General features: G+C 39.5%; 1 protein-coding gene across 2 annotated transcripts in view; it reads right to left on the reverse strand.

Moving 5' to 3' along the window:
- The window catches only part of EFHC2 (EF-hand domain containing 2), a 57,851-nt gene that overhangs the window by 24,950 nt on the left and 19,332 nt on the right, over window positions 1–13,569 (reverse strand). For both annotated transcript variants that reach the window (XM_061453429.1, XM_061453430.1), the window contains exons 4-7: window positions 12,198–12,421; window positions 9,147–9,398; window positions 7,535–7,645; window positions 7,065–7,203 (exon numbers count right to left, since the gene is read on the reverse strand). In XM_061453429.1, coding sequence (XP_061309413.1) covers window positions 7,065–7,203; window positions 7,535–7,645; window positions 9,147–9,398; window positions 12,198–12,421 — 726 coding nt within the window. The remainder of the gene's footprint in view (window positions 1–7,064; window positions 7,204–7,534; window positions 7,646–9,146; window positions 9,399–12,197; window positions 12,422–13,569) is intronic.

Consider the following 13,569-nt stretch of genomic DNA (forward strand, 5'->3'; position numbering starts at 1 on the left):
GGGTGCAATCAGTAGGTCAGAGCCAAGCAGTGATGCATGGAGCAGCACCACCTCCACACCCAGATGGGTTGGAGATGCTGCCATGAAGAAGGGAAAGCTGGCTGGGCTAGCAAGTGAAAGACAAGCATCATGAGGCAAATTGTAAAAAGAGTGATCACAAACCACAGCCCAGGAGGCAAAGAGTGATATAAGTGACCGGTGTATCAAAGTGGGTCCCGTAAAATAAAGGGATTTTCTTTAAAACTTAACTTTTCTACCCAGAACTGAAGAGAGTTGAATAACCTAAACTTGTAGCATAGGTTTCAGAGCAAATAGAGGAGAATGACAAAACTGCTGTCACTCAGAATGTTTTCTAAACTGGTATGTGAATGAAATTTTTAAAAATGGCTGTATCAGACGATCAAAATCACATACTCTCTTAAAATCTTGACTAATAGCAGTGTGTTGTTGAAAAATAAGTTGAAAAGTGGTATGTAAGTTGAAAAATATTGAAAACATTCACATGCTAGAGTTTTTCCCCTACTCGAAAACACAATGAGACCTCCTTTGGCGTTTACCTCTTAGACGAAAGGTCTGACTCGAAGAGCTAATGCCTTCATCTTAATCAGTCAAAAAGGGGGTTGGCAACACCATGCCAACATTTTTCTCCTTGTAAATCACATGTGTCCTTTCTGCAATCCAGAAGCAGGTGATATATCAAGTCCATTCCTAAATTTTCAAAGCAACCTTCACCACGGAAGAGTGTGTGCATGCAATACACTGCTTCCTGAACATCACTTGTGAGAAAACTGCCTCTCGAGGCATTTTCCATGTGCCCTATTATGCAAATGACAGAGGCGACTCTTGTCACAACAAACACGGAGGCCTCAAGCGGACTGTGCCGGGTCGCTGCGTGCCGCTAACACGAGTGTCCCACAGCCGCGCGGGGAGGCTCCCGCGCTACCACAGCGACACCTAGTGGTTGCGCAGCAGGAAGGTCCCTCGCAGCTCCCCCACCGCGCTCTGGTCCGGAACCCGGGTTTGTCTCATCAGCACCTTGATGCTTTTTATAAACCTTGAGGTTAAATTTTTAATTACGCAATACGTTGTCTGAGGAGGAGGACTTGGGGATGTTGACCGACGAGAAGCTCAATGTGATCTGGGCTGCGTCAAAACCAGGGTGACCAGGATTGAAGGAGCTTGCTATCAGCAAGCTCCTCTTGCTGATAGCTCTCTACTCTGAGACCCCACCTGGAGTACTGCGTTCATCTCTGAGCCCCCAACACAAGAGGGACGTGGACCTTATCAAGTGAGTCCAGAGGAGGCCATGAAGATGATCAGAGGGCTGGAGCACCTCTCCTATAAAGACAGGTTGAGAGAGCTGGGCTTGTTCAGCCTGGAGAAGAAAAGGCTCTAGGAAGACCTTAGAGCAGCCTTTCAAGTACCTGAAGGGGGCCTGCAAGAAATCTGGAGAAGGATCTTTACACGAGCAGGCACAGACAGGACAAGACATAATCTTAAGTTAGATATAAGGAGGAAGTTCTTTATTGTGAGGGTGGTGAAGCACTGCAACAGGCTTCCCAGAGACGCTGTGGCTGCCCCATCCTTGACAGTGTTCAAGGCCAGGTTGGATGGGGCTTTGAGCAACCTGGTATAGTGGAAGGCATCCTTGCCCATGACGGGGACATTTAAGGTCCAGCTTTCCGGACCTTAAATTTGGAAGGTGATCTTTAAGGTCCCTTCCAACCCAAACCATTCTGTGATTCTGTGATTAACCTCCACTAATATGTTCTCCCTCACAGTCCAGAGGTTTGGAACAGCACTTTTTAGCAGAAATAAACCTTTTCTCTTCGTGCAGTTGGAAACAATTCATGTTCTGCCAAAAGAGTTTGGGAAGCTGGAACATTCAGTCAAGCTGATAAAAGACAAGCTAATGAGTTTACATGCAGGTCACAGCGTATCCACATTAACATTCATTAAGAAACACTAAAGCAATTCCCTTTGTATGCACTTCAGCACATGTGGATGAAAATTAGATTTACAAGCTAAAAGGAAACTACATATTAAAAGGAATATTGTGTTAGCACCTGACAGAATGCTGAATCCCTCACAACCCCAGCTTGGAGTACACAAATCCAAAGAAAAGTTCAGCACTTGGTTCCCATCCCATTCGAGGTAAAATGACCTTGTTTCATTCAGATTCACTGAAGAGAACACAAAACATGTATGTGCTACCTACAGTTTCCAGGATTTAAGAGGATTATGTATTCAGACTCTCTCCTGTGAATGAAGAAATTCAGGAAGAAATTGCCATGGAGAAATACAGTTTATGAAACTAGTTAAAAACTCATTTCTGCAACTTCTGAACGGCCAGCAAGATGCAGTAGCATATATATGTCTATATAGAGAGAGAGTTATATCTATATTCTATATAGATATATAGATATATAGTATATACAGCCATACCTCGGCTCAAAATGTGTTTCATCTTTGCTCTGCTACCCATCATTAGGGTGGAATCAGACAGACAACTTACACTTACACATAAAATACACTCCTCTCAAGAGTATCACTGTTTCTTAAGAAAATTACCTCTGTCCAGTCTGGAAAAGGAATGAGTGCTCTCTTCTTCCAAGCTATCACATTTTCAGTGTGAATGTACAGTGCATAGAGGGTAAATTGAAAGTCTGGGATTACAAGTTTCTACATCTGGAAAGAATAACCCAGGTAATATCCCCATGGACAGTTTCACCCCTTGTTACTGCACTGACCGATGCCCAGCAGGTGATGGGCTGGCACCAGGGGTTTATTTCACTTAGTACATCAAATGATTACCACATACTAGTAACTTTTTCTCACGAGTGAAACTTGAACAAGCAATGGGAACAGCAAGAAACAAAACAGTTCCAGCCACATCTTTAGCATATAAACAATCTGAAGATAGCACAACCAGGCTGGATGAGGCTTTGAGCAACCTGGTCCAGTGGAAGGTGTCCCTGCCCACAGCAGGGGGTTGGAATTAGTTGATCTTTAAGGTCTCTTCCAACCCAAACCATTCTATGATTCTGTGATAGCCTCCTCAGGAAGAAAAACTAAATTCCTCAAGAAGAAATTTTCTTCCACATAGACATCATTAAACCAGTTTAAATGAGCTCGCCTGCTTTCAGTTTCAGTATACACTCTTTACGATTTTGGTACACACTGTAAGATTACCTTCTGCCCTCAATGAAGGAACTGTAGGAAAACTCTCAAATGTTAAATGAAACTATGTTTCAAGGAAGAGTCAAGTGCTACATAGTTTGGATCGAAGTGATAACCATACTGAATATCAGTAAACAGCAGACAGGAAAGAAATCCTGCCTTCAGAGGAAAAGGACCAATACCTTTGAGCATTACAGCCAAGAACAGGAGAAAAAAATCCCACTAGCCTTAGGCCGTATGAGAGGTGGTCATACCCCTGGAGGGATGACATTGTTAACATGATGTTTTCTATACATAAGAGGACATGTATAACAAACAGCTGAGATGTGTTTTTTGTGAGATTGTGTTTCACAGATTAGGTAAGAAGTAAAAGAAGATGGCAATACCACCATCTTTATAACTTATACATTCAAGATTAAAGAAAATCCAGTGCTCACAGAAGAGTCTTACTTCAGGATTATTCCGGTTACCTGAGGAAAAAAGGCATCTGTAAATGCACAAGTATATTTAGAAGCTGTTGTTCAGTCTCCTACACATGGACCAGAGAGGTTAGACGCCAGAGAGGCTCTGATCTCTGACAAGCCTAGTGAAAATTGGCAGCAGGCTTTAATGCCCCCACTGAGGGAAAAGCAAGAAGTCAGCTGTTATCCAGCAGCAGCTGCCTGGCCAAAAGCACACATGTACTGGCCAGCCGATCACCCCACACACTGCTCTGCCCAAGCAGCAGGTCAGTGAGGGAGCCTGAGAAATGAGGGGGTGGGAGGGCGAGGAGAGCTGGGACAGGAGAGGGACCACAGGGCGCTGCGAAAAGGCGTAACAGACAGGCCTGGGAAGTGATGGAACATTGAATGAAAAGCAAAAGGAAACCAGATTTTACTTGTTTTGTTCCTTCAGGAGCGATCCGTCATTTAAGAAAGAGCACTTTATACTCAACTTTGTGCTAAGATACTGTATTCAGCAAGAACGAGTATCAGCTTCCTCCACTGCACATCAGTCTCTTTCAGCTGGGTGACCACAACACCTACATGGCTATAGAATACTTTTCGCCCCCTCTGAGGCTGCACTAGCAAGTCTGGACAGACAATATCACACATTCAGACATATTCTCTTGCATTCATAGCACTGCTATATGACAGTAATGTCGTTAGCTTCCTACTGAAGGGCATTAGTTATTGTTTACCCATGGAAAAACACTCTTTTGCTTTCTACAAACAGTATAAAGAGTAAAACAGGCACCAACATTGGAAATATATCAGATACCATAATCATGCACTTCAAAGGAAATATAAACTGCCCTTAATTCTCCTAAAGGGCAAATTCCATCAGCAAGCAACTTACACTGAAACTGCAGAGTCAAAAATAAATGTCAGCCTCTTTAATGGCTTTGGCAGAAGAGCATAAACTGAAGGGGAGTAATGTAAAAACACAATAACAAACAGCTGGATTGATGCCATGAGGTGCTAAGCGTTGTGCCTTGATGTAAGAACTAATTTATCCACTTGCTTACTCCTACTCAAGAAAATGGTCTTCCTGGACTCAAACTGCTTAATTGGATGGGAGCAGAATGCTGGGCACTTTGTGGCACTGAGTCCACCGACAGCACCTTGTATGTCCACCAGACACAAGAAAAATCTGTAACTCGCTAAGAATAAAAGGTGAACCCTCATCCCTTCTCTCTCAAAACCTGCTTCGAAGCCAAAAGCTACCCTGATTCTACTCGTAGTTCCTTCTAGTCAAAAAGCCATACCTCCATTTTTTTTTAATTTTGATGGGGAAAGCAGGAAAGAGTCTCACAGAAAATCCCAAGAATGTCTTAGCTCTAAGAAAGTGTGCATTTTCTGTAAACAAGACAGGCTGGATTAAGATGATAGATTTTTTTTCATGTTAGCCAGAGTCTCTGCCATAAAGATATGTATCCTTTAAAGATATGTGTAAAGCACTTCCCAGTTTCCCAAAGATCTCAGATAGAGCACATCTTTGCGCGCTTCATGTTAAGGAGGCAGAGAAACTTAAGAGAGCACTGGGGGAGGAGGGTGGTGAGGAGGAGAGGAGGAAGATAAAAAACTACTTTGGATATTAAAGAATGGACTACGGAGAAAGTCTGAAAGGTTTCCCCTAGCAGCAAATGGCCCAGAAGGAGGTTAGAATGGTAAGATGGTGTATTGGAATAGTGTTCTAATATGTACAAGGTTGCTATAAGAAGATGATACTGAGCAGTTGTTCTCCATGTCCAATAAAGGTAAGACAAAAAAGTTACTCTCTCAGTTTACACAAACCAGCTTCAAGGTAGCTATTAAACAGCATTTTGAACAGTAAGGTTAGGACCAGATACCTCAGGCAGCAAAGAAATCTCCTGTACTGAAGGATGCTGATAAAAGGCTGTACAAACACCAGTGACAATCTGTGTACATACACTATCCTGTCTCAGAACAATGGGAATGGACTAGATGACTTTTGAAAGTCACTTCAAACCCAAACTATACTATGATTCTATGACTACATCACCTACTGTTCCAATTTTCTAGAATTCTGCACATCAGCAACTTCTGACTTCTCCTAACTTGCAAACCACTTAACTTTAACATCCAGACACATAACCAGTAATTACTGAGCCAGCAGTATAGGAGGAGAGGAGACTTTGTGTTGTTGCATTGCTTGGCTGATACAGAATGGTCAGCTGCATTTCATTTATTGCCTGCTGTGAGAAATCCCCATTCACTGTTCCAGGATATTTTCCTCAGACAGAGATTATTGCTGCCAAACAGCGGCAGTGGTCTTGGCTGAAGAAATTCTCAGGGAAGAACTCCCTGTTTTGCATCTCTGGAGTTATACTCACTATTATTGTAGATAATACTACAGTTATCAAATATGGCTTCCTCACACACCAGCTAGAATAAGAAAAGATTTATTTTGGTACAGACATGCTGAACTATTATTAAAAAAGTCCTAATGAGACATGTTTTGCCAATTAATAAATTTAGTGTTTGAATGGTAGTGCTACATCATTTAATTTTCCCAAAGCAGCCGCCAAGCTTTGATCCAAACACTACACTGTCTGATCACAAGTCAAGCTGAAAGAAATAGTCTACTCAGGTATTATGTTTCACAGTGTCAGAGAAAGGCCATATTAGGATCCCTCCAACCATCTCTGAATAGACACACACTTAGCTATATTTATTGAATGAATAAACTGCCAGAAATTAACTAAGTTGTTTTTGCAGGAAGATGTCCATAATAGAACCATTAGCAAGTCTGACTTGAGGGATTCAAAGACAGATAAATGGAAGCACCTATTCTGCTTTTCTATTATGGACAGGGTTGCTAAACGTTTCTAGAATTCAGGGCTGAAATTTCATATGATATTTCTCTAATGGTCCAGAATACAGAAAACTGTTTTGTAAAAAACAATAATGTGATAGAGTACTACTGTTGTGTCAGAAAATCTTATTATGTGAGGATTTTGACATCCATATAAAATGAAATATAGCATAATGGGGAATAATTGAACTCATTCTACTTACCCACTCACTACACGCTCTTTACTATGTTCTGAGTGCAAACACAGTGATTGGAATGGGATGGTGAAGGAGAGAAGAAGAAATAGCAGTCTATCCATATGACTATTTTGTCATTCTAGTTTTAAAATAGAGGCAGTTAGGAACAGAACATGTACATTATGTGTTAGTTTTCAATAGAGTAATATAGGAGAAAGCCCTTCTGGATCACCTGCAAAATTACTGCTTTGCTGTTAACAGCCTACAAGAGATTGTTATTGCTAAAGGTTTTAATGAACATGTTTTGTCAGTTATAAAATTCAAAGACAGCTCTGTCAAACTCTGAAGTATAAAAATGCTCATACGGAAAGGATAATTATCACTACTTACCGATTCCGTACTTTGTCCTGTAATATTCTTTAGTGAATTCATCACAATCACAGAGAATTATCTTCCTTCCCCACACATTAATTACTGCACCTATTTTCAGGTCACTGTCTTTGTAAAATTCCTGGTGCACAGCTCCTGTCTAATGAAAGACGAACACTTGTACAGCAGCTCTATAAATCTCAGAATCCCACAACCTTCCTTAAAATCTAGGTCATTTAGTGTGCGTGATTTAAAATATAACCTTCACAGTCCATTTGAAAGTATTTTTCATTTAGCATGGGTCATGCTAAGCTACCTCACTTTTACAAGCATGGTATTTACATACAGTAAATCTGAGTAGTTTTCATTTGAGCTATTCTCCAGTGGCAACACAGTTTTACAAATAACTCTCTGTTGTAGAGAGTAACAACCACAGAAATTATGAAAGCTACTATACATTCAACAGCTAGAGGCATTCAATAATAACTGACCTTACGATTGTCCAGAATATAACGGCCTTTGTTTCCTACTAAATTCCCAAGCACATTGAGAACAGTGCGATCAGTGATTGTACCCGGCTGATACAGCCCCATGGGAGCATGCTGCAAGAAAAGAGACCAACTCTTAAGAAATACAGTTAACGGTGAAGAAAGGGAACTCAATTACCTTAGAACTAGCAGGTTTTTTACAGAATGACTGTAACTGTAGTATTTTCTTGGGAGACCTTTTATTAATTTCTAAGTCAAATTTATACCACCAAACCTACTAGCCAGCATATGCCAAACACCAGTACTGTATGCCAAAAGAAGTACTCAGAATCTTATTGTGCATCCAAGAGTAAAGTCTCCTTTTTCTTGGAAGCAAACAGAAAGCAGAAGTTAGCACACCCAAAGCAGCACATCAGCGTCAACATCTGCTCTAAAAGCTATTATTTTGATTAGTCAATTATAAAAACATGCAGAAGAACCACTCAGGGCTGGTCCTACTCTGCTAGCCACTGCACAAATACAGGAGATTCAAGTCAGCATGATTCTATTGGTTAAAATGTTAATATTTTGGGGAGTTTCAAAATTACAATAATAATTTAGCCCACTAATATCATTCTTAATACACAAACACCTACATATTTTTAGATTACTAACAAACTGCTGATGCAGGGTAACCAAAGTGGGTAACCAAACCACCTTCTCTGACACCCCATGCACTTCAATGGTAGAAGAGGTCTGTTTACACAGAGCCACTGCTAAATCAGGACCTCAGAACAGAGGATGCACAAAGTGAGAAAAGTGCAGTATTTTGCTGTTAGGTTTTTACTACAAAATCTCTTGTACATCTATGGCATCATAAATAGATTGCCAATATTAGAAGGGAACAAGGGAAAAGATCCCCTAGTAGTTTACTCCAGCTGTGGGTTTAAGTTATTCCACCATCAGGATCTGTCTGGAGTGATACAGAAGTGTGTCCAGCTCATTAATTTTATAATCATAATGAGTTACAGAGGATACAACCCTCTTGAAGATTTCTCCGAGAGAAGCCTTCTGAAATAAGCACCTGATTAATGCCTGAAAAAGCTTATTCATGGATTCCTATTTAACCAGCTTTGCATAAGGTCCCAAATCTAGGAACTTAATTTTAAGAGATTGCTCTAGATTTGCTACACAGCAGTAATGGTAAGGAATACTAAAACTGTACTTTTCCAAAGGTTCCAGATACCAGTCATGGATCAAATCTGAATTCACCTCAGTTCTACATTAGTTTATCTATCAATATTAGTTAATCTTCTGGACTTCCATCACTGCAGAGCTTTATTAAAACATTTAACTTAATGCACTAACATGGGAGAAAGGAAATCATAGGATATCTTTCTGCCTAAATTTTCTGTCCTTTTAATTTAAGCAAGAGAAGGTTAAACTTTTTTTTACATGACTTACTGAACTGTCCTATGAATATGTGTGTAAAACCTAATCATGCAATTTTTATTAATACTCTAATGACACTTTCTAAATATCATTACAATCCTAATACAGGATTTTCAAAACAATGCATTTAATGTTTCTCAATAAGCTGAAGAACTTGAAATAAGTTGAAATTTTCATTCCTCACCTTTGGAAGCTTATCTCTTCTGAGGAAAAGTGGAACTGCATCCCGGCCTGAGTTTATTGGTACAATTTCTTTAATATCAATAGTATCATCAGACAAGTAATAGTGCAGAACAAGTTCTCGTGGGTCATGAAACATGGATTGGGGGTCATCCCACACACAGAAAAAACGTAAAACGTGTCCATCATGCTCTAGAAATTGTTTCAAAGTGTCAATGCGCTCATAAGGGCGAAATGGCGTCATACTATCCAGAGTCTGCAGATAAAGGCGAAATTAAAATAAACAACTTTTTAATTATTTGCTCTTAAAAACAGGATTCCAAACTGCAGGGTATCAGCTAATCTTATAATATGCTTTTAGGATTTTCAAATAATGCCACACAATTACATTTGCATTATTTATGCCATTACCAAAGAACTATTTTCAGGGTTGCTGTGCCCTCAGAAAACAGATGAAAACACTTTTGGATTGTTTTGATCCTTATTTTTCTTGCAAGAACAGCCTTCAGATCAGAGAATTGTTAATTTATTTCAATAAATTATCCATGGTAATCCGATGACTACAACAACCAATAGCCTCACCTTCCCAATTTACTTCCTTGGGAATTATTTTTTATAAATCATCTGGCATAAAGAATTAATTATTTCTTTCCTGTTTGATGTCTCCTTTCTTTTAGCTTTAAGCCATAATTTATTAACTTTTGATTTATGTCATACAGCTGATGGGTGCCGGGTCATATGTTCTCCTCTTCATATATACCCAACAGCCTGAAAAGGAATAGGAAATCTCCAACTAAAGATCTATTCCAGCTGATGTGATCTATGACAAAGGTCATCTACAGTCATGGTTGCTGCAAAACCAGTAGCACTGCCTTAAACTGGATCCCAGGATGATGATTTGAATCTGAAAACTGCATTTACATACTGTTAGTTACAGCCTCATAAAAATGGTGACATGAACAGGGTGTTTTTCCTAAGTCAAAATCCACCATGTCCAAAATGGGTTGAAGGGGCAAGACACCCCTAATCTACAAAATTCTGCAAAATTGCTTCAAAAGAAGAATGGTGACAGTGTAAGCTTAACTGTCTGAATAGAAAGAACTGTTGACTATGAGTAGTTTATATCACTGTCTAAATTTCTATTTATCCACTGATATATCTTCTGGCCTTAAAAATCTGAGAGAGAAAATGCACTTTATTTCAGAACATCAAATCTTAAAATAAGGAGAGGAGAACCAAGTTCTGCCTGCCAATGTACTTGCTGATCTGCAGTACTTGCCATTTCAGGCACCATCATGCTCATAGGCTGTAAGTCAGTTATTTACCTTCCCAGCACCATCTTTCCTCCATCCTGACCTTTGAAAATGCAATGAGCAACCAAATACAGCCACGGAGCTAGATAACATCAACAGCCATGGGGTATCATCTCCAACAACACAGAAATTTAAACCTAAGGGATTTGTTACATTTTTCACTGGTCTCACTTTCTCATAGTATTCCTTACTTCCTTTCATACCTTCAGTTTCTGACCATCTATTGGGAGTCTGGTACAAATCTATTTAACTCTGTTCAAAGCAGTCCGGACCAATGTGCCCTCAATAAACAAACAAAAAAAATCACCTTCCACAAGTTAGTCACAGGAAAGCAAGAGCATAAGCAGCCAGAATAACTTTTCTGTAATTTCTCAAAGAGTAAGAATATTAAGACATAGATTTTAGTAATTCTTAGCCTTCTCTTATTTCTTAAACCTTTTTCTCCTCTCCATCCTCTTCAGGCACACATATGCACAACACGTGAATGTTTTGCTTGTTCTTTTTACAAAAAAACCCCACAATCTAAGCAGGTTATGCAGTACCATATATAATCTTCACACAGCCTGCCAGTATCAAGACAACTCAGCATCTGTTAATACACACCTGTTACCTGCAAGACCTGAGTAAGCGAAAAGCAACCTATGGCCAGCCTGAGTCACCCCTCTGCAGAATTAGGAGATGTATTACAAACATTACTTTTCACTGGGGGACTGCAAAAAGGCTGAAAGCATGAATGAAATGAAACCAACACATTGGCCTGAGGGTGCCTCAGAGACATGCAAATTGCTGTACACATCTGAGTCAGAACTACCTTCCATTTTTGTTGCTGAGAGCTACAGCAGTTCTTGCAACAGCAGCATTAAGATGAATGGAACAGATTCAGGAGTATTTGTTGTTTTCAGACTACTAGGCTGGATTTATCACAACCAGATGTATATAGTGGGCCAACAGTACTAACAGAGTCAGGTCAAGAGAAAATTACAGTGCCATCTGCACTCATTCTGATCAAGAAAAACAGAACAGAAAGAAACTGTCACTATTCCTTACAGAAAACATCACTCCCACTACCATTCCCAGAGTAAAGACCACAAATCCTGCAGAAGGGAATCCATACAGCATCTAGGAGCTGCAAGTGAGATTTTTGGAAGAGGTGTGTATGTGTTCACATATACTCATGAAAGAGGGAACTGCCTTCAAATAAAACCTCAAAACTCTTAAAACTGCAGAGTGCTGGGTTCTGTGTAACAGAAGAATTTGCTTTACATATGCAAAGAGCTGTTAATAACATGTGGGCTAGAGATGAAAGATGACTTATGAATAGACCAAGCAAGTCTACAGGAAGACATGGGTGTGCTTGAACCACAATTCCAATTAGGTCTTCCTATAAAAGTGTTTATTATCATTACATTAGTTCAAGCATAATCATAAGTAGAATATATCATAGGTCACTTTTTTTTTTCTTTTTCAGTTTAACACTGAGAGGTTTCTTTTATTTTTACCAGTTAATTTCGTTCTCTTTCAAAAGGTGTGTGAACACATCAGGAGAAACTCAGTACTATGTAAGTACAACGAGCCATAGAATAAAATCTTTTAAGGCAAGTTTTCTCTTGGGATTTACTAATGTTGAAATAGCTACTTTCTATTTGCTATTAGAGAAGTATTTTATATAATGCATATTGCTAATAGCAATAGCAACGGCACTTCTATTAAATCAGATTTTCATTATTATTGCCTCATCTGACCTTTTGCCTCTCTTGGGTGTATGGATCATCTGGACGACTTGTGGGAGGATTTAATCTAACTCCCATTTTCCTCAGGAAATTTTTTGTAAACTGGTCACAATCAGTGATCTTATACTTTCGGGCATAAAAGGTTACTTCTATGTTGATATTGAAATGATCTATAGTATAGAACTGATCTTCACAAGGAGGTGGAAGTGGAATCCGATGCCGTCGAACAATCGTTCCTGTAAAATAATAATTAAATAATAAATAAATACATAAAATAGAATAAATTCATAAACATCTTTTGCTCTAAGGATCTTGCTAATTTTCTATGCCTGTACACTCTGCAGCATGAGGAGAGCAATATGTCACTAAGGTGAGAGAAAAAAACTGCCCCACCAAGATAAAAAGTGTGACCTATTAAGCATGGAGGCAGGTGAATCGAACTGAGCTTCCTTAAGGAGCACAATGAAAGTAGAGACAACTGAGGTGAGTTGGGCTGATTGCTGGGCTCTAGTAAAGAATCCATCCCAAAAATACAGAGCCAGGAGCTCATAACCCACAGTCTAACAGGAACACTATCCAAAAGAGAAAGGGATGGAGGAGAAGAAGAGAAAAAGAGAGACATTTTAACTTTGTTAAAAAAAGCACATACTTAAATTTTCTTATTGATGGTCTTTAAATGAAAGGACTGCTCTCCTTAGAGCATTGTATTTGTTTACATTTACCACATTAAAAGAGAAGAAAACTGCTATTGGTCTATCAGCTGAAAACTCACAAATACCTTAGTGAATTGGGTAATTCTTCAAAAGTACTCAATGCTGATGATTAAGAGACTGGGGCATCTCTCATAAAACGAAAGGTTGGGAGAGCTGGGTTTGTTCAGCCTAGAACAGAGATGGCTTGGGGGGGAAATCTTATCAGTGTTATAAACACCTGACAGAAGGGAATGAAGAAGACAGAATTAGGCTCTTCCCTGTTACGCCCACTGACAGGACAAGTGGTAATAGGCACAAATGAAAAGCTACACAATTTCAAGGAGCACAAGAAAACACTTCTACTGTGACGGTGATCAAATGCTGGAACAGGCTGCCCAGAAAGGTTGTGAAAGTCTCCATTCCTGGAGTTACTTAAAACCCAACTGGACATGGCCCTGTCCATCTGGCTCTAGCTGATCCTGCTTGGTGCAGAGGGGTTGGACTAGAAGATCTTATGATAGCCCTTCCACCCTCAACAATTTTGTGATACTACAAGTATTTTAGAAACAGCTTATTAAGCTAAAGCCTCTGTAGGTTAAACAAATACCTAACTCATACATTAAAGAAAGGTATGCAGACGCATGACAAGCTATGATTTATTCCAAGTGAAGTTAGAGTTCACAAAGAACAGC

This window comes from Pezoporus flaviventris, unplaced genomic scaffold (assembly GCF_033815535.1).
Source record: "Pezoporus flaviventris isolate CSIRO_AGI_PZ_B2104156 unplaced genomic scaffold, CSIRO_AGI_Pfla_v1 ptg000015l, whole genome shotgun sequence".
NCBI classification, from domain to species: Eukaryota; Metazoa; Chordata; class Aves; order Psittaciformes; family Psittacidae; genus Pezoporus; species Pezoporus flaviventris.